The 27,260-nt window shown below is 41.6% G+C and overlaps 1 protein-coding gene across 13 annotated transcripts in view; it reads left to right on the top strand.

Moving 5' to 3' along the window:
- The window catches only part of nrxn2b (neurexin 2b), a 1,005,166-nt gene that overhangs the window by 228,905 nt on the left and 749,001 nt on the right, over positions 1–27,260 (top strand). For 11 of the 13 annotated variants that reach the window (XM_036987703.2, XM_036987702.2, XM_090183936.1 and 8 more), the window contains exon 4: positions 15,884–15,913. The exons of the other annotated variants lie outside the window; for them this stretch is intronic. In XM_036987703.2, coding sequence (XP_036843598.1) covers positions 15,884–15,913 — 30 coding nt within the window. The remainder of the gene's footprint in view (positions 1–15,883; positions 15,914–27,260) is intronic. 13 annotated transcript variants of the gene reach the window in all.

Raw genomic sequence — 27,260 nt, 5'->3', positions numbered from 1 at the left:
CATCCGCACCCCCTGGTTAGAAAGGTACAGCACTAACGTCAATGATTGCTAATAGACGGTTGTATCTGTTCCACTTACCTAGGCTTCATCAGTCTCGTTAGCTAGAGAGTGCTTACACTGAAACAATACATGGCTGCCAATGTGAGTTTAATGGAGCTCGGGATTCGTGGCAATATAAAAAGGATTTACCCCCCGAAGGCAATGTTACTGCAGGGAGATTTATGAAAGGGTATGGGTTTATTTAATTGACCTATACATGCCATTTTTGCTCATTTTTCCAGCACCAAAATTAACTGGGTTACAGCATTATCATTTGAATATCACAGCTGAATCAAACCGCTCCTAATATAATTACTGGGTTCTCATATTTCTTTTTATAACCTTTTTTAAAATGCAAATCCTTCTTGACTTTTCAGGGTAGAACTCTATATATTAAGGGGCTAATGTAATAAAAACGTACAATGGTGTATTTAATTGCTTGCTGAGAAAGACAGAGAGAGGGGGAGAGGAGGAGGGAGATCTTGAGAGAGAAGGACAAAAAAAAGGGAGGACAAAGGGATAGAGAATATGGGAAGGGAAAGGGGGGAGAGAGAGAGAGAGAAAGCGCTGAGTAACTTGAAGAGAAACGGTTTGCAGCTGCTACAATATGGCTGTCGTCATGGTAGGAGTAACAGGAGCCTGTTGCCATGCCAACGGCGGGGTGAGGGCGGCAGCATTTCAGCGCACACATCTCCAGCAAGTCCTCAAATCGCCAACCCAGAACACCAGGAACATACCAAGATATACCAATCCCATGAAGTTCAAGTTTGGGTTTTATCCAACATTAGGATGATATTTGGTAGCAATTTATTTGTTTTCCCTCGACTCCAACCCCATTCGATGCGTGGAACGGATGTGGGTGGGGCTAGGTCTGCATAAGTGTGCTAATTTTAAAAACTCACAAAAGCTCCGATGAAGGCCACGAGGCCGATATGTAAAGCTTATTAAAGAGCAGTGATACTATCAAGAGCAGGGTGCGGGTTCCTTCTTTTTTCTCATTTTCTAATTGAAATATCCTTGAAATGTTCTCCAAACCTTTAGTAAAATGTTGTGCCTGTAATGACCAGCGCAGAATATTCTCCAAATGTTCTCTTTAGGTTCCAGGTAATGTAATAACACAATGTAAGGTGTTTAGAACATACTGCCGCAACAGAATTTGAGAGCAACGTTCTGGGAACGTTCTTGCACCATCAGGCGAATGTTTTCTACAAACATTGGAGAATCATCTTCCCCTTTTTGACAGACATTGCTGACGCCTCAAGGTGATACTGTGTGTTCCACGTGGACAGAAAAAAAATATATGAATAAAAGGCTTTAGCAGGGCCTCAGGCCGGTGGTTGAACTAAACCTGTATAACGTACGGCACAGTCCATTCCCAGAAAGCAACAATCCCCACTGGCCAACGCATAGTTAAACACACAGAAGATACGGTTAAGCTCACCTAAGCACCCTTTGTCTTCCCTTTGATGTACCTATGTTTATTTCAGGCAGGTAATGGGATCAGATGTGCATACTGGGTGCACAGCCTGTTCAGGGAAGGCAAGAAACCCCACTAGCCCACACCGACACAGTTAAAAACACAACCAATAACAGTTTAATACACCCAATTGTATTCCCTCATATTTACCTATGTTATTTATTCGGAAGCTCTGACTTAGCTTCAGCCCTAGATGTTTGGCAGTGAGGCTCTTTTCTCGGGGCCCCATCGCACGTGAAATACGGTGCAACCAGCCGCCTGGCACAGACTATTTCACAGCACAGCAGCCCTGCCACCTTGTACTTGGTGTTGAACATTGTCTAAATATGTGTTTACAAGGTTCAGTGCCATTTAATTTTCTTGTGATCAACTCTTGTCAGTTTTCCCCCCCCCCCATTGTTGCTTGTTTTCACTTTAGAGTCATTGTCTGAAGATGTGGCAGATTCCGTGCTTTGCTTTTCCCCCTAGTATTTATTCAGTTTGGATAATTACGGGGTTAGCATTTTGAGATAAGAAAGAAGATACAGGGCTTTTAGCTCAGGCATAGAGACTAAACAAGATGATTCTACTGACTCAAACAGTTTGAGGGAATGGTTGGCACAGTGGTGACCAACCGGTCAATCACCAAACATCTCCGTTGGAAAAGCCAACAATAAAGGCTTGGGTTCCTATTATTATTATTTTGTTGTGTGTTCGGCTGTTTGTCCGAGGTGCACTTCATTCAGAAGCCTTGCGCACCGGGTAGGCAAAGTGTTCCCATTTTGAACCATTTCATTTGTCTTAAAAGATAAACTCCGCCAACCCTGCGGGCAAGGAGATCTGTGGCTAAAACGGGTGTGCCTGCTGTGCTAGCCAATCAGATAGCTCAATTCACCGTTTTGATAGCAAAGTTTGTTACTAGCCTGCTTGATATGTCATAACTTTTAAAACCATGACCAGAGAGAGACTGTTCAGCACTGTCAACACGGTTTATATGAAACACTATTACAAAACATAAAATGCGCTTCTCCCTATGTCCACTCATGGTGCAGCTGCAACTAATGAGTAACCAAGGGTGTCGATAGCCCTGCATTTTTATAATTATTAGCAGCTCGTTGTGTCCATTTTTATATTTAGGAATATTTTTTTTACATAGGAATAGTTCACTTTCTCAGGTCAAAGGAACAACATGGATTTGTGCGTGAAGCAGATGCGGTGCTACTAGAGTTTCGCCATCAGTCAAACCGGAGGGAAGAAAGGAGAGCAGCAGGCACCGTGAGAGGTGGACCCTCTGCTGCACTATTCCTCCCTAAAACTAATGCCGTGTTCAAAACAACTGGGAACTCGGAAATCTCTGACTTCCAAAATCGGTGCATTCGCGACCAATTGGAATCCTGAGAAAAACTGGATCCGATTAAGGAAAAAAATTGAACGGTCATAATCCCAACTCATGACATTACTACTTTGCATGCATCTGCAGGTAGCTAACCAACCAGGTTCCATGTTGGCTAGCTAACATTAGGCTATAACTAGCAAAGCAAAAGGCTCTGAGATACTCATAATGTTACTACACAAATCATACACGTAACTTTAGCTAGTGAGCCAGCCAGCTAACAATAGTTAGCTACCTAATGTTACACTTTAACTTGTAATGAAAACGACTTCATGGCAAAATTAGAAACGTGTAATATCTGAAAATGTAGCTAGCTAGACTATCTTACAAATACATGGATGGATGCTTCTCCCTCTCTCACGGATGCCATGGTTGCCCCGAGACAGACAATTGTTTTTTCTCCATCTCCTTAGCTATTACACTCTAATTCAACTGATTTCAAAACTCGGTCCTCTAGAAAGTGGAGAGCAACACTTATGCAGTTCTACTACAATATATATATATATGTATCTTTTCAAAAGCCGCGCCTAACAGGATTACCTACACATACTGACCAGCTCAAATAGACAGAAGCACGCTACATGGCAGACCAATCCGAACTCATCTTTCGGCATGTCCAGGCCACTCATTTTTTCAGCGGGAAGTCTGCTGTATTTTTCTGTGACTAAACCAACTAGGCTCGTAATTGTAACAATTGTATTCATATTTACAGATGGCATACAAGTTTGTTATTAAGGCACATGAAAGTAAATATGTTCCAGAAGGTATTTCTGCCAAAATCGTATTTTTTAAATCAAAATGCGTTTTATGTTCAAATTGAAGTAGTGACGCGCGACATATGACTAGTTTCCACAGTTGACAGTGCATGTCATATCAAAAACCAAACCATGAGGTTGAAGGAATTGACCGTAGAGCTCAGAGACCGGATTGTATTGAGGCAGAGATCTGATGAAGTGTACCCAAAAAGTTATGCAGCATTGAAGGTCCCCAAAAACACAATGGCCTCCATCATTCTTAAATGGAAGAAGTTTGGAACCACCGAGACTCTTCCTAGAATTGGCCGCCCGGCCAAACTGAGCAATCAGGGGAAAAGGGCCTTGGTCAGGGAGGTGACCAAGAACCCGATGGTAACTCTGACAGAGCTCCAGAGTTCCTATGTGGAGATGGGAGAACCTTCCAGAAGGACATCCATCTTTGCAGCACTCCACCAATCAGGCCTTTATGCTAGATTGGCCAGGCATAAGCCACTCCTCAGTAAAATGCACATGACAGCCCACTTGGAGTTTGCCAAAAGGCACCTGAAGGACTCTGACCATGAGAAACCATATTTTCTGGTCTGATGAAACCAAGATTAAAAAACTTTGGCCTGAAGGCAAAGCATCTCAAGGGAATCTGGCACTATCCCTATGCTGAAGCGTGGTGATGGCAGCATCATGCTGTGGGGATGTTTTTCAGAGGCAGGGACTAGTCAAGATTGAGGGAAAGATGAACGAAGCAAAGTACAGAGAGATCCTTGATGAAAATCTGCTCCAGAGCACTCAGGACCTCAGACTGGGGTGAACGTTCACTTTCCAATAGGACAACAACCCTAAGCACACAGCCAAGAAAACACAGGAATGTCCTTGAGTGGCCCAGCCGGAGCCCAGACTTGAACCCGATCGAACATCTCTGGAGAGACCTGAAAATACCTGTGCAGCGACGATTCCCATCCAACCTGACACAGCTTGAGAGGATCTGCAGAAAAGAATGGGAGAACCTCCCCAAATACAGGTGTGCCAAGCTTGTAGCGTCATACCCTAGAAGACTAAAGGCTGTAATAGCTGCCAAAGGAGCTTTGACAAAGTACTGACCAAAGGGTCTGAATACTTACAGTATGTAAAAGCTATTTTTCAGTTCTAAATGTTATATAAATTAGCAACATTTCTAAAAACCTGTTTTTGCTTTGTCATTATGGGGTATTGTGTGTAGACTTGTGAGGGGAAAAAGCATTGAATAAATGTTAAATAAGGCTGTAACATAACAAAATGTGGAAAAAGTCAAGGGGTCTGAATCATTTCTGAATGCGCTGTCTGTTGTCATTGTACATTCATATAGTTATCTATAGATGATATAATACATGTAGAGGTATCAGGGGACATGTGTGAGTGTAACAGACAAATAAAAACACGTTATATATAAATATACTGTAGTTTTTGGTATTCTGTCCATGATTCATAACCATGAATAAACCATATGGGTTACTAAATTAATTAGCACCATTGCATGTATTATTAAAAATAAATCAATTCAACACACTATAACACCACAAACTCACTATGCTACACATATGCGTTGTACAGAGTACAGAGAAGGGTCTTAGACTGTGTCCACGCAGAGGCTCTGTGCTAAGGCAAGGCATACCGATTGAAGTACACAGGGAATTCCAGGCCTCGTGATAGATACTTAAGTTAGTGTGCGTTGAATCTGTGCACAATTTACTAACTTTCAGCCGATGACTCAACTTTCCGAAGCAGCTCTGATTTTTGCGGGCTAATCGTGTTGATCCAACGCGACGAGGTAGATACATTAATATGTCATCGCAGTCAGAGGACATTAGTTTCTCATTATTATCTTCTGATGAGCACCTACCTGCTGTGCTTCACCTCTCAACACGACATGGAGGGAGCCATACAGTGAAACCCCCTCAGTGTGCCATCACGTTAGCATCAAACGCAAACAGTCGTTAGCATTCATCCAACGAAGGGAATAGAACACACACAGATAGCAGCGAAATACCATTAGTATCAAGAAACACAATGTGCAAGTTGGAAAATGGAAAACCAATGGATGAAATTATCAAACTGAAACATGAAACATCAGCAAACGTTCAGGGCTGTAGCAGTATTTGCAAAAACATCCCAAAGGATTATTGTTGTTTCCTAATTGATGCGATCTGAGCTTTAGCTTGGAGGCCCAACGGTTTTGTTGGCACGGGTTTATGGCATTTGGAGGCTGCAATAGGCGAAGGCAGGCTAAATCATTTTGGAGGCAGTACAATCATTGAAACATTAATAAAGAACGAGGAGAAGAGGACACAAGGCTGACTTAAAGCACAGTAATTTAGAGCTAAATGAGCCTTGGAAGGGGGTGGCTTATCAAGAGGGGGAGAGAGAGAGAGAGGCTGTTTTGTCTGGAGCATACAGATTCTGGTGGGCATTCTGTTGCCTAATAGCTCACATGGGATGGGCCCTGGCTTCCTCCTCTTCTCCTCACTGCATCTTGCCTTCACATGTTGGAGTTAAAGGCAATTACAGCTATCATCACCGGAAAAGGCTGAGAGAAAAAGAGGGAGTGAAAGAAAGAAAGAAAGCCGCCATATGTGTTGGAACAAGCCCGGGTCTTTCAGATGGGCCTTATGGCCTCGTTTTGTTGTCACATTTGGAATCATTGGCTCTCCAAAGCGGTCGGGAATGGAAGCGGATGACATTGAGTGTTTCCTATTGGATGTGATGAACCAGAGGAAATGATGATAGGAAAAGGAGGGTGAAAGTGGACGGCAAAAAAGCAGAAGTGACGAATAACCTGGAAGGGAGAGTGCCAGTACTCACAGGGATTAATGATTCATTTGACCTCATAGAAAGAGGAAATAGAGGGCTTTTTTTTGTGTGTGTGTGTGTGTGTGTGTGTGGGTGGGGGGGGGGTTCTACAAAAGATGAACTTATGAGTCTTGACAGAGGAGCAAAAAGGGAGGGGAAAAGGAACATCTCCGACACAGGATACAGCGAACTTGCACTCTACTGTAAGGTGTTTTTGACTCAAGAAGAGGGTCATGTGTTGGATTCCACAGTACTGAATTCTACGTTAGATCTCCCTTATACATTGGCCATAGATCATGTTTTATACTGTATATTAGTAGTGATTTACTGGGATACACAGCTGGTTGTTGTGTTAGCATTTCTTGTGTTTCTGGTATTGGGTCGCTCCACGGACATGCCTTTGGAACAATGGGACAAAAACATGTTTTTGGTGGAGGCGAGGGAACCCAGATAGTGGAACACGCACAGATTAGTATTTTCATCTTGCTGCAAAGTCAATTACTGTCATCATCGGTTTGTGCGAAAAGAGCGAGAACAGTGTGTTGGCCAATGTCGATGTTCAAGTGTATATTGGATGAAAATGTTCAGTCACTGTCGGTCTGAGGCAAATGCTTTAACGTCAGAAACAAGGATATCATGGTCCATTTAGCCTCCGTGAAAGCACTGGTAACAGTCTGAAATGACTGTAGCGCAAGCCATTGTATCACCCTATGCAGGTTCTAATTATTTATGAACTGCTTAATTAAGATGAAAACAGAAGCAGTTCACATCACTACTCGCTGCCAATCTTCATGAGTATGCAGATAATTCTGTAAACATATTGCAGACAAATTAGCCGTGTGTTTTAATGAACAAAATGTGCGAGACGGGATTTTAATCACTGAGCTATTTATTTTCTGAAAGTGCAGGTAACATGATTTCTTTATGACTTTATTTTATTTTTTTGTAACCTGGGGAACAGGGAAAAAAAACAGATGAGTGTGTGTGCGCACACGTACTTGGATGCGCTATGGGAACGGTCTACATTCAGATAAAACATTTGCATGAAAATCCCTTGCTTCTCTCTCTCTCTCCGACCTCCCTCGTGTGAGCACTCTCATCGACCCTCTATTGCACCGGTTGGAAATCTTAAACAAAAGTATGCCGTTTTTATAATCTTCTTTTTAAACCGTCTAACCTCTCGCGTAAGCATCCCATTTCCATTTCCATACAATTCTGTACACCTGGGTTTTGACGGATGATGACTGCAGCAAGCTGTAGGGACCGGCAGTAAGTGGTAAGTCATCATGAAGATTTAATGCTAGAGCCGCTCAGCTTAAGTGCCTTGCCTAGGGTCAACAGTTCCCTTTGGGATTGCCTGTGAAGCCACAGCACCCTTAACACACACTGCTAGAAGATAGTAGGAATACAAAATCAAATCAAATGATTGTACAATACAGTATATTGCATAAGTCTAACAAAGCTAGTATAGGTTTCCAAGACAGCATAAAGGAAATGTGTTGGATGTGTTGACGAGAGCTTGGTCCATTGTCTCCAGAGACAATTGTGTCAAGGACCTGCCACAGAGCTGCTAGCTATGTTTATGTGTAGTTTTATGCCAGGGTCACTGCTTAATCCAGGTGAGGTGGTTATTCTACGGCTCATCACTAAAATAGTTTGGGACAATAAACTCACCTACACCTGTCTAACTCTTTAGTCATATCCCAGTTTGCCTATTTGCTTATGGCCTTGCCTAAACCTAGCAACTTGTTTTTTTAAAATTTGGAACGGCAAGGCAGACAAAATTAAACTGGCCTATTTATATAATGAATTCGGGGGGGGGGGGGGGATTATTAAATATTAAAGCATTAGACCTCTCACGAAAGGCTTCAATCATACAAAAGTTATACTTAAATCCGAACTGGTTTTCTAGCAGATAAGTAAGAATGTTTTACCCAATTTTTAAGAATAGCCTTTTTTCCATTATTCAGATTACAACCTCTCACTTTGGATAATTAAAAAAAACTATATAATCTCCAAAATATCACTATTTTGAAAACAAGCCATAGAGAGTTGGCTGCAATTTCAGCTTAATCCACCAGAAAAGACTGAACAAATATTACAACAAAGATTATGATTAAACTCAAATATACTAGTCAAATATACTAGTCAAATATACTACTCAAATATACTTCTCAAATACACTACTTGATAATGAAAAATATATATATTTTGGGATAAAAAAGAAAAGTACAATCTTTGTAAATTATATCATAAACATGACTCGTGGAGTTATGTCAAACACGCAGCTGATTTTAAAATGTCCAAGTCAATCAAGCAATTGAATAATAATCCTAATAGCAACAAAAACATTTTTAATTTACACTATATAGAATCTATGAGAATAGAAAGATTCAGAACTTTTGTGAAGCACAACACTGTTGAAAAATCTAAACTGAATGGTGTTCAGAGATACTGTAGATGGGAGGAGTTGAGTGGAGCTGAAGGATGGGACCAAAACAAACAAAAGATAACTTGTAACATATACTGTATCTGTAAAATGTATGTAGGATGTATAAGCTGGAAGTAGAAGCCTGAGAGTTGTTGTCCATTAGTTTAGTCCAATTAGGGGAGAAATGGTAGGGTAAATGGAAAATAATAAAGCCAAATATATACAGTTGAAGTCGGAACTTTACATACACCTTAGCCAAATACATGTATACATTTTTCACAATTCCTGACATTTAATCCTAGTAAAAATTCCCTGTCTTAGGTCAGGTAGGATCAACACTTTTATTTTAAGAATGTGAAATGTCAGAATATTAGTAGAGATAATGATTTATTTAAACTTTTATTTCACATTCCCAGTGGGTCAGAAGTTTACATACACTCAATTAGTATTTGGTAGCATTGCCTTTAAATTGTTAAACTTTGGTCAAATGTTTCGGGCAGCCTTCCACAAGCTTCCCACAATAAGTTGGGTGAATTTTGGCCTATTCCTCCTGGGAGAGCTGGTGTAACTGAGTCAGGTTTGTAGGCCTCCTCGTTCGCACACGCTTTTTCAGTTCTGCCCACAAGTTTTCTATAGGATTGAGGTCAGGGCTTTGTGATGGCCACTCTAATACCTTGACTTTGTTGTCCTTAAGCCATTTTACCACAACCTTGGAAGTATGCTTGGGGTCATTGCCCATTTGCAAGACCCATTTGCGACCAAGCTTTAACAAAACTGATGTCTTGAGATGTTGCTTCAATATATCCATATAATTGTCCATCCTCATGATGCCATCTATTTTGTGAAGTGCACCAGGCCCTCCTGCAGCAAAGTACCCCCACAACATGATGCTCCCCGTGCTTCACGGTTGGGATGGTGTTCTTCGGCTTGAAAGCCTCCCCCTTTTTCCTCCAAACATAATGATGGTCATTATGGCCAAATAGTTATATATTTTTTCAGACCAGAGGACATTTCTCCAAAAAGTACGATATTTGTCCCGATGTGCAGTTGCAAACCGTAGTCTGGCTTTTTTATGGTGGTTTTGGAGCAGTGGCTTCTTCCTTACTGAGCAGCCTCTCAGGTTGTGTCGATATAGGACTAGTTTTACTGTTGTACAGTCAATTTAGTGTATGTAGGCACTGTCAACTTAGTGTATGTAAACTTCTGACCCACTGGAATTTTGATACAGTGAATTATAAATGAAATAATCTGTCTGTAAACAATTGTTTGTAGAATAAATTTTGTCATGCACAAAACTATAGTTTGAAATGTGTGGAGTGGTAGAAAAACTAGTTTTAATGACTCCAACCTAAGTGTATGTAAACTTCCGACTTCAACTGTGTGTGTGTATATATATACACACACATACACTACAGTTCAAAAGTTTGTGGTCACTTAGAAATGTCCTTGTTTTTGAAAGAAAGGCAAAAAAATGTGTCCATTAAAATAACATCAAATTGATCAGAAATACAGTGTAGACATTGTTAATATTGTAAAACTACTGGAAACGGCAGATTTTTTATGGAATATCTGTTAGATAATCCAAGTCTATAATTTTAAAAGGCTAATTGATCATTAGAAAACCCTTTTACAATTATGTTAGCACAGCTGAAAACTGTTATCCTGATTAAAGAAGCAGGAAAACTTTAGACTAGCTGAGTATCTGGAGCATCAGCATGTGTGGGTTCGATTACAGGCTCAAAATGGCCAGAAACAAAGACCCTTTCTTCTGAAACTTGTCAGTCTATTCTTGTTCTGAGAAAGGAAGGCTATTCCATGTGAGAAATTGCCAAGAAACTGAAGACCTCGTACAACGCTGCGTACTACTCCCTTCACAGAACAGCGCAAGTTGTCTCTAACCAGAATAGAAAGAGGAGTGGGAGGCCCCGGTGCACAACTGAGCAAGAGGACAAGTACATTAGAGTGTCTAATTTGAGAAACAGATACCTTACAAGTCCTCAACTGGCAGCTTTATTAAATAGTACCCGCAAAACACCAGTCTCATTATCAACAGTGAAGAGGCAACTCTGGGATGCTGGCCTTCTAGGCAGAATTCCTCTGTCCAGTGCCTGTGTTATTTTGTCCATCTTAATCTTTTCTTTTTTTTGGCCAGTCTGAGATATGGATTTTTAAATTTAAATTCACCTACAGTATGCAATCACATTTACTACGAAAAGAATACAAATAGATGTTAATCTTTTGATGTTTATTACAGCGTCGAAGACGAGGTGAGTCATTCCTGGAAACCCCTGAACAAAGACGATTGCAATACATGTGAAAGAGACGATTGTGCCGCATGTGGGTTGCCTTGCCATTCATCCAGGCATCAGTGGCATGTTAGAAGGCGAGTCATAGAATCAGCACGGGAGTCTTCTCGAGCTCCCTGTTGTGGCTGTGATCACATGCTAGCAGCTAGCCTCAGTGGAACAGTCCGATGAATGATCTATGCCAGTCCTGTTTTTGCATTTAATTTTATGTTGTAGCCTCAGAGTTTTAACACGTGTTTCATCCTCTTTGATAGCCTTTTGATATCATGCACGCCCCACTTGAATAATTAATTAGGCTCGCCAAGAGGAGGAGAGCAGCGAGCATCAATCCATCACCATCCCTTGCTCTCGGTCATTCCTATGATACTTTCTCTCTAACCTCGGCTTTCCCCTACTTCTGCAAAGTGTTTTAAATTCCACTCGTGTTTCTATAGCTATTACTCGAGCTGTAAAATACAGCTTGCATTATTCAATGAGACTTATCTCCCAACATCTTTTCAACAAATGTTTTTACAAATGTCCGGAGCGTGTTTTTGTGGCCCTTACGCAGCCACACTAGCATCGTTTCATGATCTAATATAGCTACGAGGATTGTTCTGCGAAAGTAAATGTCCCGAAGCATTATAAAGACAGTTCCGAGGCATTATAAAGACAGTGTAAATGTTGCAGTGTAAATGGTACTGGAAACTGTTAGTACGCGGCCTTACGAAGCACTAACCTATTACTCACATGTTTACTGCGCTTTGGCAAAATGTCTTGCTTGGTGATTTCTGTTGCCCTTCACCACTTTGTCTACCAAAACATATGACATCAATATCAATATTTTGGAGATAAATTCAACCAAAGCTCCTCACCCAAACAATTGGAGAGATCCTTCCTGCACCACCTGTCATTTCAGGGGGCTGTGTGTATGTTAGTGTGACATATGTTGTGGGTGTATGTATAGGGAGGTGGCCATATGCTTGCCGGACCTCTATGGAGGATGGTAGTGGTTTTGTATGCCTTCGCAGCCCCACTGGGGTCACCACAGCCAACGTACTCCTCCGTCAGAGTTAAACTATTGTTCCCACTGCTGGACTTGTGATGGAGGAGAGAACCGACTGATGATGATGACTCTAATCGTTCTCTGTCCACTTCGCGTGTGCTTTACCTCCGTCTTCTGTCCCCCTCCACATCTGTTCCCATGTAAGTGATGGAAGGACCCAGTACACTGTGTGTTGTTAGGGAAACATGGTGCACGAATGACGTCTGACAAGGTCGTTGAAGAGCACACCTGTCGGAGATGGTTATACCGTTCCTGTATTGGCGAGGCTGGGTTACGGTGTCCATTTTAGGACATTCCTACCCCCGATGACATAACCATACCGTCGACGGCCGTAGGTTTCAATGTACATGATGTTCATAGTGAATTTCCTGCAATCATCAAACATGCTAATGTATTCTATGAATGTATTTTTTGGCATCCCCTCACTATTTTTGTCCTCGATTTAAAATAATCCATTTTTGGTGGGCTTGTTTACAACCCAGGGCCCTTGATGGAGTGCTGGGTAATTCTGAGTTGCATGCCCAACCGCGGGAATGTTTAGTAGGGATGGCTGGAAGCAGAGTAGGGTAGTGGAGGAGTGGAGGATGTGAGGAGGAGAGCAGACGGCAGCTGCAGCTGGCTGATTGAGAGATGGATGTGGAGCGAGGGAGAAAAGAGAAAGAGACCGAGAGAGGGAAAGAGAGATTTCACGGCTGCACGTCTCCTCCTAATGACAGAATTATGACCCGTCTCCATCTGTCACTCAATCATCTCCAGCCAATCGCCAGGCCGTCCCTGGTCGGCTCGGATTGAGTCAGGCATTCCCATCTGCACTCAAATCACAATTAAGTACGTAATCACATTTTCAGATTTCGGGGTAAATTATAAGTCTCAGGCTAAGTTTTTATTTTCCTGATGCTTTCAATGTGTTTAGGGGCAGTAATTCGATTTGTGTATGAAGGTGTATTTCCAATGGAATCGTATGGCTTTCCTATGAGTTGAATTACTGTAGTTATGATCAGGGCTTATTGTCTGTTTCCTCAGAGAGGCCTTCAATGCCTTTCACATAGGCTGTTTGGCTGGGAGATAGAACTGGGCGATATGGACAAAAATCCATAAATTGCCTGTATTGATACGATAAAGATAATAGAACGATAGATTTGTAATATTAATGTGCACCACCTTAAATATATTATTTTTTATTTTAAACTACTAGTTTGATGGTTGTAGGCATCATTTGTCTCAATAACAATCACCCATATTATTCATGTATTAAATGTCCTACATCACATTGCTCTAGTATAGGCTACTTATCGTAATGAATGATATCAGCAGAACGCTTGAGATAAGTGATCGGTGCGGTCGGTGTCGATCGTTTTTGGTTTATCGTCCCAGCTTGAGGGAGGCGTGTGAAAGAGAACAGGTGCTCTCTTGATATGTTTGGGGTCAGAATGTCTTTCTCTCCCTCTCTCTCTGTCTGTGTCATATGCTGAAACATGTTGAAGCCTCTTCATATCCTGCTCAGGATCTGGCTCTGTGTTAGTCTGACACCCCCCTTTGCCTCTGCCAAGCGAAAACATTTTGTGTGACGTGCAACACACACACACACACACACACACACACACACACACACACACACACACACACACACACACACAATGTCTCCCTATGTTATTTTTTAAGTGTTTCAGCCTCTTGTACCTCTCATTATTGAATTGCAGCTTCCTCTCCCATCACGCCTGTGCCTTTCTGTTTTGTGCAAAGATGCAAACGGGGCCAGCTGTGTGGCAAACAGCTGTGCTCCTTACCCCTCGCCACCCCCCTGCTTCCAGCGCTCCTCCTCTCCTCACACTTCAAGATATTTATAATGTTGCCTCTGCTCTAGCGCGCGGTCTTGGAGAGAGGGAGGGAGAGAAGAAGGGAGAGAAAACCCGGGGGATGAGATGATTTGGTATGCACCATCAGCACAGGCCTGTTTCTTTGGGCTGCCTTATCTGTCTAATGGATTATGGGTAGAGGAACAAAACAGAGAGGGAGGATGATTGGACTCTCTCTATATAGGGGACAGCAGGAATTAGCCCAAATAGATCGATTGAACATGCACTACATTCCTGTGCCTTAATCGCAGTCACTATTAAAAGACAGCACAATAGAGAATGCTGTTGTACTTGGGAGTCACTATATTTACAATCCTGTGTTAGCTATTGGTCTGTTGTAAGGTGGGTGCTCAGGGCGATGTTGTTTGACGTTATAGTTTTTGTGGCGTAACCATTCTATCAATGATATCTGGATGTAGGATATCTCTTACAAATATCCTACCTGGTGATATGTTCCCTGAAACCAAGATTACCTGAGAGAACAAACCAAAAATGCAATGTTTACCAATGCTGTTGAGATAAATGGCTGTTGACCCCATTGCTATTGTCATCGATGCGGCCCAGAAATGACGTCTTGTTCAAGACAAATATAATTTTTCAACAGGGTGCCCTTCTTGACAATACCTTGAGGTTGAAAAACACAGTTGGTACTTCTCAGAATATTCTGTGTACTTCTCAATCGTTCTTAGACTACCTGAAGGTCGGGGCCAATCAAAACGTCCCATTATGTGTACCGCTCAGGTCAGAGAAAGCTTTTCTTTGCATGTGTGTTTATTTCATCTAGCTATTCCCATTCCTGGAAATCTGTTGCCTTGCAAATTTGTCATTGTCATTAGGTAGAACATATTACATGTTACCCATTTTGTTATCTGACTTTTTATGGGCAATATATACAGTCGTTTGACTAAAAAAATTGCTATTCAACCATTCACAAGTTAGTGTGGCCAAAGAGTCTCATCAAGGCTCTTTTGTTTTGTGTAATGGTTTTCTGATTTCCAGTTGTTTCCAGTTGGTCTGGTCTGACTGAAGTAACTTCGGGATGTACTGTATTGTTGGGAAGTGATGCCGGATTTCCATAGAGTTATTATTGAGTTCCTTTGTAACAGTGTGGTTGACATCATTTTACCCCAAAACTGTGGAGCCCCTTGAAATGATTGGAATTTGTTTGTCCCCTTATTCCACCAACATTCTATTTGGATGTTTGTCGAGGCTCTTTCAGGGCTGTTGTGAACACGGTGTGGTATCTGTGCTGTAAACATTTACCGTATCTGTGTCGGTATATAGAGTCTTCGACTCGGGGCTGTTCCTGTGTTTTACTGCTTATCTTTGACCCTTTCTTTTAGAGACCTTGGATCTCTAAGGGCAGTACAGATTTATACGGTATAGAATTCAGTTGAAGCTTGTCGCTGCCAAACAGTTAATATGTGTGTGTTCCATAAGTACTTCAGAGAAAAAAAAAAGCATTTGTGTGCGCAATGGCCTTCGGGGGTTGCACCAAATGAAATGCTTTTTTTTTCTACCCCCCCACACCTTCACTCAAGAAGTGTTTGCTTATTTTTTCGTTATCCTCTCTCTCTCTCTCTCTCTCTCTCTCTCTCTCTCTCTCTTTCTCTCTCTCTCTCTCTCTCTCACCTTTGAGTTGAATCTCTGACATCCGAGTCTGCCCCAGGATGTCTGTCACAAACTGCAGTCCAACGTTGTGACAATGCTTTTTTTCCTCCCGTTGCCTTTTATGACCTTCTTTTTTCCTTTCTTTTCTTTTTTTCTGTTCTTTCCTTCAAGGTCTGGCGCACCTGACGTTAAACAACCAAGGTATGGGTTCATTCCTTTTTTTGGTTCTTTTTAGAGGGGGAAAAAAAACTCCTCTCTGCCCAATCTCCTCCTCTTCCTCACTCCTCAGCTTTCCTCACCCTCCCTCGTTCCCGACCTCCATTTTTCTTTAACCCGTCTTCCTAGCCCATCTCCCTATCCCTGGCACCCCCCAATTCTCTCACCCTCCTTCCTTCCACACTTCTCTCTGTTTTGGTTGTGCTTCCTGCCATGTCCTTCCTTGTGCTCTCTGTGCCTCCACACTGTCCGTCCCACCCTTGTCCTGTCCTTCTGGCTCACCTGGAACCACCTCTGACCTACGACCTCCCGGGCTGCAGGTAACGCTTTTCTGTTCTCCCTTTTGCTTGGGTTTTCAAAAAGTGTCTGCAGGAAAATGTTGGTCAAGTGAAATGTTAATTGTATGTTATCCTTCCTACTAATGCAACACGGTTGTTGTTGAATGACACAGAGTTTCCTATCACCACTCTGCTGTCATTCTCATTGTTTGGCACCCTGATCTGTTATGATGAGGTTTTAAGGTTCTTCAGAGACAGATTGCTAGCTTTTTGATATAGCAATGAAATGTATCCCTGGAAAGAATGTTTTGTGAATTATGTATGAAGAAAAAACTGTCTGAAGAGCCATGAGATTGAACTGTGCTGCTATGTACATGTTACGGTCTCCAATGAAACTGCTTTAATGTGCTTCTCTGACTTCACATTTCACCATAGCTTTACTATCAACCAAGACACAAGCAAACACACCTGATCCTAAACTCTATACTTCCATTCCACTACATCCCTCAGAGTGTTTCTCTCTTCACACAGACAACCTACTCTTCACACAGACAACCTTTATGTGCCTGGTTTATCCACACACTGGGTTGCACTGTGGCCTCCTGATGTGAACCACCCAGAAATGGTGGAAGAGGGAAAGTTCATGGACGAGAGATATAGCCAGGCAGGGATCGTCTGGGGATCGAACTGACCTTTACCAGAAGGGGGAGAACAGTCTCGCTCTTATCGACTCTCATCCCTCTCCCACCTCGACCCCCATCACTGATGCACTGGGATCTGACTAGGATGTCTGAATCACCCTCTCCTGGGCTGCATTTCAAAACTCTTTCCTCGATTCCTTGCATCTTCTCTGAATCACCTTTTGATCCAATGCTCTCCTCTCCTCTGACATTTAAGATGGAGACAAGGAGAGAGGATGTGAGGAAATCGAGGAAAGACTTCACCCCTGATCTCTTTAAACACGTACAGGTTCAAACACCTGTGCCAAATGCCTTAAATGTCTCCAACACCTCCCTTTAATTAACTCTACAAGATCGGTGTCCCCCCTGCAGGACGGTTGAGCTAACTGTGATTAGCGTGAGGTTATAAGTAACAAGAACATTTCCCAGGACATAGGCATATCTGATATGGGCAGAAAGCTTCAATTCTTGTTAATCTAACTGCACTGTCCTATTTACATTAGTTATAGCAGTGAAATAATGCCATGCTATTGTTTGAGGAAAGTGCACAGTTATGAACTTTAAAAATGTATCAATTAATCAATTAGGCACATTTCGGCAGACTTGATGCAAAATTTTGAACAGAAATGCAATGGTTCACTAGATAAGTCTAGAACTTTGCACAAACACGGCTGCCATCTAGTGGCCAAAATCGAAATGGCACCTATAACCTAGAATAATACATTATGGCCTTTCTCTTGCATTTCAAAGATGATGAAAAGAAATAAGCATGTTTTTTTATTTTTTATTATATTTTACCAGGTCTAAAGTGTTGTATTCTCCTACATTAATTTCACATTTCCACAAACTGTTTCCTTTCAAATGGTATCAATAATATGCATATCCTTGCTTCAGGTCCTGAGCTACAGGCAGTTAGATTTGGGTATGTCATTTTAGTAGACAATTTTTTTAAAAGGGTCAGATCGTTAAGAGTTTTTAAAGACTCCTTAGCTCCCTTAAATGTCTCCAACTCCTCTCCTAGACTCCTCTAACTGCCTTACATGTGCCATTGACGACTTCTGATGGGCTAGCCGTCACTGGAGAGCCCTGTTGTGAACAAGAGCTCTGAGATCCCCCTCGGTCTGTAGGTCCTAGCCACCCGTAATTAAAGTGGACATAGTGATACCTCATTGTTCCTGTCGCTGGGTGACTCAACGACGGAACACCAACCGCTCCTCCAGACATCCGCTGTGACCCCGCTGAATCAAAATCCTCTCATTTCTATACATGTTCGTCTTCACTCTGACGTGACATTTTCTCCTACATTCCATCAATATGTAGGCCTATAGTGTGCCAGTCTTTCCCCCCTCCAATAGCTTGTTTACTCGGTCCTTGTGTTGATAATTGGGCACACTTGAGGAATCAAATGTTGGTATTAAGATTTACCCCAATCCCCCAACACTTATGGCTACAGTGACCCAGGCGTTAGCGATTCCCGTTCGCTGTTTGCAGCCATGTTTGGAGCATGGATTTGCATTTGTGTAACCCCTGACCCATAAGAGGAGCAGGAAATGTCTTATCCGTCGATGCTGCTGGGGAAATGGGGGGGGGGGGGGGGGTACAGTAACAAATACTGCACATACACGTTCAAATGGGAGACAGAAACACTCAAGAAGCTGAAAAATAGATGGGATTTTGCTGCATGCACCATCAGAGCTTACTTGAATATGCTCTCTCTCTCTCTCTCTCTCTCTCTCTCTCTCTCTCTCTCTCTCTCTCTCAAAAACAAGGTAAAAAAAAAGACAGCGAAAGGTATACGTTTAAACAGTACTGATTTCGATTTAACCAAGCCACGGGCGTTCTGTTGAGGTCTAATGCATGTTCCAAATAGGGAAATAAGAAAATGTCTCCTACTTACAGCTTTTTTACGCATAACTTTATTAGGGAAATAGAAGGGGGGGGAATATTCCATGATACAACAAGGAAAAAAAGCTGATCAGACAAGCCTTGGTCTCCCCGTCCTTTGTATTGATTGGCTGTAGTTAAAATGAATACAGTGGCCACAGAAACGAGCCACAGAAACATCTTTAAAGAACACAATCAATAAGCCTATTTGGCTCAGGAATAAAGCGCAACAGCTTCAGTGACTGACATGGTTTGCAATTGAAGGCTGAGACACTTTTGTCAGCGTCTTCAATTCGACAATGACTGTGTGTGTGCACCTGTGAACGTGTGTATTTGTCTGCTTGTCCTTCTGCGTCGTGTAACATTTGTTCAGAGCAAATTGAAGTGTTGCCGTCACTGCGAGTCCTTGGGACTAGAAAGTTCCATCTGACATTTTTGTCAAAAATGTGTCACATACCGTATATTTGATCTATAGATGGTTCTTCATATGTTAGATTTTTGCAAAAGTAAATTAAGTGAAACAAATGAAAACTAGAAAGTTATCTCTGCATAAACCCATTTGTGCTTTGCGCTATAAGGTTCTATCTGCAATCCAATCACAAGCCTGAACAAATACAGATGGACCAATCAGAACACGTCTTTTCCCATCTCTCTCTAAGTATGGTCTAGGCTTTCCAGCAATAATGCCACTTTCCCTGCAGTGGGCTAAATCAGGGTCACACCAAGAGTGTTTCTTGGTAGTCATAAACAAATCTACTTCGAAACAAAAGTATACACCTCACACACATGGTTATGGGCTTTGAAAAAGAAGACCCATGTACCATGTCAGATATAGAGTTGAAATGTAGTCCATGTTGAATAGCATCCCAATATTACACTTTATATACATCACAGAAGACTGAAATATAACAAAACTGTTGGACATAGAAACACCAGATTTTCTGAAAAAAAGAAAGAATAGTGTATTAATTATGAATGACATTCCATCCATGAGACCACTAGAGGGCACTTTGGTCATTCCACTGCAGGAACTACAGTAAATGACGATAGTCATTTGTCTGATGATCATAACACAATACATTTCCTAAAATACACTGAGTATAACAAACATTAGGAACACCATCCTAATATTCAGTTGCACCCCCCCCTTTGGGTGGTGGACCATTCTTGATACACACAGGAAACGTGAAAAACCAGCAGCGTTGCAGTTCTTGACACAAACCGGTGTGCCTGGCACTTAAACTCATATCCCATTCAAAGGCACTTAAATATTTTGTCTTGCCCATTCACCCTCTGAATGGCACACATACACAATCCATGTCTCAATGCTTAAAAATCCTTCTTTAACCTGTCTCCTCGCCTTCATCTACACTGATTGAAGTGGATTTAACAATAAGGGATCATACCTCTCACCTGGATTCACCTGGTCAGTCTATGTCTACGAAAGAGAAGGTGGTGTTAATGTTTTGTATACATAATGTACTTGATGATGTCTTCTGACTCTATCTTAGTAAAATAGTGTTATTCTATCATTTATGTATTGAAATAGCTACAGTTTTCTTAAAAACTGAACATGTCAATTCAGAAGTTTCAGATAGGACACCCAGATGGACACTTTAAAGCCACAAGGTTCTGTCTGTGATTGCATCCCCCTAAAAAATGGATTTGCAAAAGTCTCAGGATTTTTTCCAGTTAAGTTATCTTTAAGGTCTTAAAGACCTTAATGGGTTGTGAAAGAAAAATTCACTCAAAACAGCTCTGAGATCTGGGTTGTGAACTTTGATGCTCAATATCGCAAATCTATTTTCCCAAGGTCACGACCGACTGTGCTGGTTGGTGGATCAGAGAGCAGGTGCTTTTCACCACCACCCCCGACCATTCCAGTCTGCAGAGCCAAGCGAGGAAAATCAATTCCTCGCTCCTTCACAAAACTTGTCCTTCCTAGAGATGAAGGGCAAAGCCTATGCCTCGACAGGCTGATCTCTATCCACCAAGGTAACTTGAGATCCAAGGCGATATTCAACGTTTGTCCGGATCCCCAGGACAACAGGAAATGCTTTCGAAACCGGCCATTAGGTGCAACGGTGAGAGCTATTACCATCAAGTAGACTTGTTAGGTTGTTGTGGATAGAGGCGTAAGCTCTAAGGGTTGGGTGTTCAATCCCAGAGCTAGGTGCAATTTGTTGTTTTGTTTACTTGTTTTAACCCTTATCCCAAACCTTAACCCTTACCTTAATCACTCGGAATGAATGACCAAAAGTTAACCAAGTTATTTCTGTTATAACCCTATCCCAAACCTTACTTCAACCAGTCGGATTTAATGCTTAAACTTAACCTGTCGAAATGTGACAAACGTTGAACTGTCCCCCAGGCCTGTCACTGCTTCGCCACCATACTGAGACACACGCTCCCCATGCCTTCACACCGTGGCACAGGCCTCCAATACCAACACTAAATCTTGCCCCAATAATAATACATACAGTGCCTTGCGAAAGTATTCGGCCCCCTTGAACTTTGCGACCTTTTGCTACATTTCAGGCTTCAAACATAAATATATAAAACTGTATTTTTTTGTGAAGAATCAACAACAAGTGGGACACAATCATGAAGTGGAACGACATTTATTGGATATTTCAAACTTTTTTAACAAATCAAAAACTGAAAAATTGGGCGTGCAAAATTATTCAGCCCCTTTACTTTCAGTGCAGCAAACTCTCTCCAGAAGTTCAGTGAGGATCTCTGAATGATCCAATGTTGAGGTCTCAGAGGTCCGTTAAAAGCGCAGAGAGCATCATGAAGAACAAGGAACACACCAGGCAGGTCCGAGATACTGTTGTGAAGAAGTTTAAAGCCGGATTTGGATACAAAAATATTTCCCAAGCTTTAAACATCCCAAGGATCACTGTGCAAGCGATAATATTGAAATGGAAGGAGTATCAGACCACTGCAAATCTACCAAGACCTGGCCGTCCCTCTAAACTTTCAGCTCATACAAGGAGAAGACTGATCAGAGATGCAGCCAAGAGGCCCATGATCACTCTGGATGAACTGCAGAGATCTACAGCTGAGGTGGGAGACTCTGTCCATAGGACAACAATCAGTCGTATATTGCACAAATCTGGCCTTTATGGAAGAGTGGCAAGAAGAAAGCCATTTCTTGAAGATATCCATAAAAAGTGTCGTTTAAAGTTTGCCACAAGCCACCTGGGAGACACACCAAACATGTGGAAGAAGGTGCTCTGGTCAGATGAAACCAAAATTGAACTTTTTGGCAACAATGCAAAACGTTATGTTTGGTGTAAAAGCAACACAGCTGAACACACCATCCCCACTGTCAAACATGGTGGTGGCAGCATCATGGTTTGGGCCTGCTTTTCTTCAGCAGGGACAGGGAAGATGGTTAAAATTGATGGGAAGATGGATGGAGCCAAATACAGGACCATTCTGGAAGAAAACCTGATGGAGTCTGCAAAAGACCTGAGACTGGGACAGAGATTTGTCTTCCAACAAGACAATGATCCAAAACATAAAGCAAAATCTACAATGGAATGGTTCAAAAATAAACATATCCAGGTGTTAGAATGGCCAAGTCAAAGTCCAGACCTGAATCCAATCGAGAATCTGTGGAAAGAACTGAAAACTGCTGTTCACAAATGCTCTCCATCCAACCTCACTGAGCTCGAGCTGTTTTGCAAGGAGGAATAGGAAAAAATGTCAGTCTCTCGATGTGCAAAACTGATAGAGACATACCCCAAGCGACTTACAGCTGTAATCGCAGCAAAAGGTGGCGCTACAAAGTATTAACTTAAGGGGGCTGAATAATTTTGCACGCCCAATTTTTCAGTTTTTGATTTGTTAAAAAAGTTTGAAATATCCAATAAATGTCGTTCCACTTCATGATTGTGTCCCACTTGTTGTTCATTCTTCACAAAAAAATACAGTTTTATATCTTTATGTTTGAAGCCTGAAATGTGGCAAAAGGTCGCAAAGTTCAAGGGGGTCGAATACTTTCGCAAGGCACTGTATTAACACGGATCTAATTATAGTGGCGTAACAGGACATATTGTATCATACCGTATTTGGTTCCGTAGCGTCATGACAAATTTAGTGTTCCACGTTTCATAAGAATTTCAAACTTAGGCCTAGTTGATTCAATGTCAGAGACTCTAATAATAATAATAATAATAATAATAATAATAATAATGTGAAATAGGCCTTATATCTAACCAAACCACTGTTCATGTATTTTTAAATGTTCCTCGCAGTTCAAAGTTTGCAAGTATTCTGTCAAAATAGCCAGCAAATATAGAGCAATCTGCCAAAAGGAGAATACATGGAGTGTGTTCAATGGTATGTGAATTGAGGTGTATATTCTTTATTTCTAAAACAAATAAGCTCTCTTATTTCAATCAAATATGCTAATCTTTAACTATGTTCTTTATAATGAGGCTAATGACCTTTTTTCATGACGTGGAAATTATAATACCAGGTCCCTAGTTCTGATTTTTAAAGCCTGACTGTTCAATTTCAGGCCACATTATATACCAACATTCTTTGGTTCCTAACCCATTCATTCACTATGGACCCCTATGAACTCCAAAGCGCTTATGTAATTCTGAGCCTGAGGGATTCCTTACTTTAACAAACCAATTAATGGCTACTTCATCAAAAAAAGCAAGGGCCTAATGAAACATTATAGAACCCTAATAGGCTTGAATCACCAATTTTCCCAGCTCCTCAGATTTGGATTGCAAGCAACTTCAAACAGCGGTTGTTGAACCCAGTACGTGATTAGAGTTTTTCTCTTAGTCCCCAGAGCAGGTGTATTCAACTCTTACCCTATGAGGTCCAGAGCCTGTTGGTTTTCTGTTCTTCCTGATAATTAAAGTGTCCCAGGACTAAATCAGCCCCTGAGGGGAAGAATGCTAACTCTTGACGCACCCATCCCTTTAGCTGGATCATTTTTATCAACACCCGCTGAATTGCAGCGCGCCAAATTCAAATTAAATTACTAAAAATATAACATTTTCATGAAACCACAAGTGCAATATAGTAAAACACAGCTTAGCTTGTTGTTAATCCACCTGGTGTGTCAGATTTCAATACAGCTTTTCAGCGAAAGCATAACAAGCGTTTATATAAGAACATCTCACTCAGTAGACAAAATATTACAAACATCTAGCAGCCAAGTAGATTGGTCACGAAAGTCAGAAAAGCAATAGATTAAATCGCTTACCTTTGATGAACTTCAGATGTTTTCATTCACGAAAATCCTGCCCCCTACACTCAAGAAGTTAAAAAAGCAGTGGAAATGGATTTGAGGTCCAGTTGAATATGAGGACCCCAGAGGATGAACACGTACCGGGAGTCAGATTAACCAATCCCTGAGAGAGGATCTAGATTATCTGATGTCCTTGATGATACTTGGAGATAATTTAGGAGAGATCAAATAAAATGTTATTTGGTCACATGCTTCGTAAACAACAGGTGTAGACGCCTTGTGGTCGGATGCCAAACAGTTGCCATACCAAGCGGGGATGCAGGCAGTCATGGGCGGACTGGGTTAAACATTTAGGCCTGGCATTTTAGCCACACCAGCCAACATCACATCACAGCGCACACACTACACAGTCTCTGCGTCTTCTCTGTAGTCACTGTTTATCTGGCTTCTGCCTCTCTCTCATCTCTCATCTCTCCCTTTGCTCTCGTTCCTCAACTTGACGATAGACCTGAGCATCATCACTATCCCGGTTCACTGTCTGTGCTAGGCCTAGCATCATCTTATTTGTGAATGAATGAATGCACGTATTAGACGATCATAGGGAACACACGTTATGAACTAATGTACCGTTTAAGTGTGTCTATATGTAGAAATAATTAGGATTATTGTGTCATGTGTCATATGTGTCGCCCCCCCCCCCCCCCCCCCCCCCCCCACCCTAGTGTTAATTATGATTACATATTAAGGAACTGGCAGTACATCTGTGCGTGTCTCTCTCACTCTCTGTTTTCGTCCTACCTCCACTGCACTCGTCCCTGTCCTGTCCCTGCTAAGCCCAGCATCCTCTCTCATGGCACTGGTACCAGAAGACCACGGGACAATGTTGGCAGTACTAAGCCCAGCAACATTCTAGTTGTGAATGAATAAACACATTTAATATATATAGAAGAAAAAACACTGAATAAATGCCTAATAGGTTGCCATTGGCTCATAATACCTTATAGAAGCTTAACTACTTATTTAGCAAATTAGTGCCTGGCTGTCATCAAATCAGAGTTGATGTGTTACATAATACAGGATGTAAATGTTGCAGGATGCTCACACGCCTTACAAGACTAGTCTGAAGGTAGCCGGGTACCAGTTACATTTTTTTTATGGAAGATTATATTAAGATTTTTTTGATACATTAAGCAGTCCTAAAATGTAAAAAAAAAAAATAGCAAAATTATCCTTGGTATGACCATCTTAAAACAATTCCATATGTTAGCCAAGTAGACCCCCCCCTCCCAGCATACACTCAAGGATTTTTTTTAATACTTAAACTTAATCGTTGAAATGTGACTTCTATCCCTCCCCCTGGACAAACGGTGAATACTGAAGTAAAACCCTGTCAAACCGTAAGATCTTGTTGCTCTATCTCCCTGTCCCCCAGGTCTGTTACTGCTCCACCACCACACTGAGACACACGCTTCCCCATGCAGTCACACTGACACTAAACCTAGCCCCAATAATAATACACATTAACACTGATCTAATTATAGTGGTGTCATACAGTATTTGGTTCCTAAAATAAGAAAGAATACAGAATAAAAGCCTAATGGGTTGCCATTTGCTCATAACACCTCAATACCTTATGGGTGGCAGGTAGCCTAGTGGTTAAGAGGATTGTGACAGTAACTGAAAGGTTGCTGGTTCAAATCCCTGAGCCAACTAGCTGAAAAATCATTTGGCAAGGCACTTAACCCTAATTGCTCCTGTAAGTCGCTCTGGATAAGTGTCTGCTAAATGACAAAAAAAGCCTAACTACTTACAGTTATTTAGCAAATTAGTGCCTGACTGTCATCAAATAAAAGTTTATTGGTCACATGCCCAGAATACAGGATGTAAATGTTGCAGGGAAATACTTACTCACAAGCTCTCCTCAAGTGCAATATTATCAGAACTCCGGATAAGACCCAGATGTGGACAGTTCGAATTACAGAAGTTTATTTACAAAGCAGGGGGCAGGCAAATGACAGGTCAAGGGCAGGCAGAGGTCGGTAATCCAGGGCACTTTCAAAAGGTACGGAACAGCAGGTAGGCTCAGGGTGAAGTTAGGGAGAATGGTCAAAACTGAAAGAACTTGAAAACAGGGACTAAAGAGAACAGGGGTATGAAAAAACATGCTGGTAGGCTTGACAAGACAAAATGACAACGGACAAACAGAGAACACAGGTATAAATACACAGGAGATAATGGGGAAAATGGGCAACACCTGGAGAGGGTTGAAGACAAGCACAAGACAGGTGAAACAGATCAGGATGTGACAAATACACATACTGTATTTTTTTTAAATACAACCAAAAAATATAAAAATATTTAAAAAAGAAGTAGGAAGGGTAATAGTAATATACATAGCACTCAGAATGTACTATGAATAGTACAGAATATGCTGGGATGTGCAATAAAGTAAATAGTAACAGCAGTATTGAGTGCATGTGTGTGTGTGTGTGTGTTAGTGTGTTGTCTTCTCTGCTGCACTTGACTCTGCTGCAGCAGATGAGCTGTCTGCGCTACGGCTATCATCACTGGGACCAGAAGATGAGGGAACCGTACTGCCTGTACTGGGCCCAGCAACATCCTAGTTGTGAATGAATAAACACATACGTGCTAGACAAAGAAGAAAATCACTGAATAAATGCCTAAAAGATAAGTGGTTCTCAAAGTGGGGGTCACAAGGTTTTGAGGGGTCGCGAGTGTGGGGGGGGATATCTGAAATTTTGAATCAATGTTTTTTTATTTTTTTAATACATATTATAATAGGCTACATATAGCCTACCGTTTGTATTTTATAGTTATACCTTTGCCTTTTTTGATCCTGTCACTAACATAGGCCTACGGAATTGCACCCCCAAAAAGTTGTGCGCCTCGGCTGTTCTTCTACTGAATTAGATATAGAATCATCTGTGTTTGTCATAGTCTGACAGGATTAGTTTGTGTGGTTGTGCTTTTGTTTCCTTCCGCCAAGCAGTGACGGGCCCTCAGATGAGCAAATTATATTTTCGGCAGGACTTTCCCAGCCCCCAATGGCGGTGGATATGTAATCTGACACCAGAGTCCTTAGTCACTACAGTCAAATATGATCTATTATATTGACAAGTTGAGTGACCAGTCTAACCATGGAAATACATATCCTCAAAGATAGGGTAGTCGGGAGGAGTTGAGATCAGTTGCGACCATACTAGCCAATGAGAGGGCAGATACCCATCACTTTCTCTCTGCGACAGTTC

The sequence above is a fragment of the Oncorhynchus mykiss genome, chromosome 9 (genome assembly GCF_057628025.1).
Source record: "Oncorhynchus mykiss isolate SJ-2025 chromosome 9, ASM5762802v1, whole genome shotgun sequence".
In the NCBI taxonomy this organism is placed as follows: Eukaryota; Metazoa; Chordata; class Actinopteri; order Salmoniformes; family Salmonidae; genus Oncorhynchus; species Oncorhynchus mykiss.
Note: the sequence above shows the minus strand (reverse complement) of the source record. Positions and strands in the feature narration are given on the sequence as shown.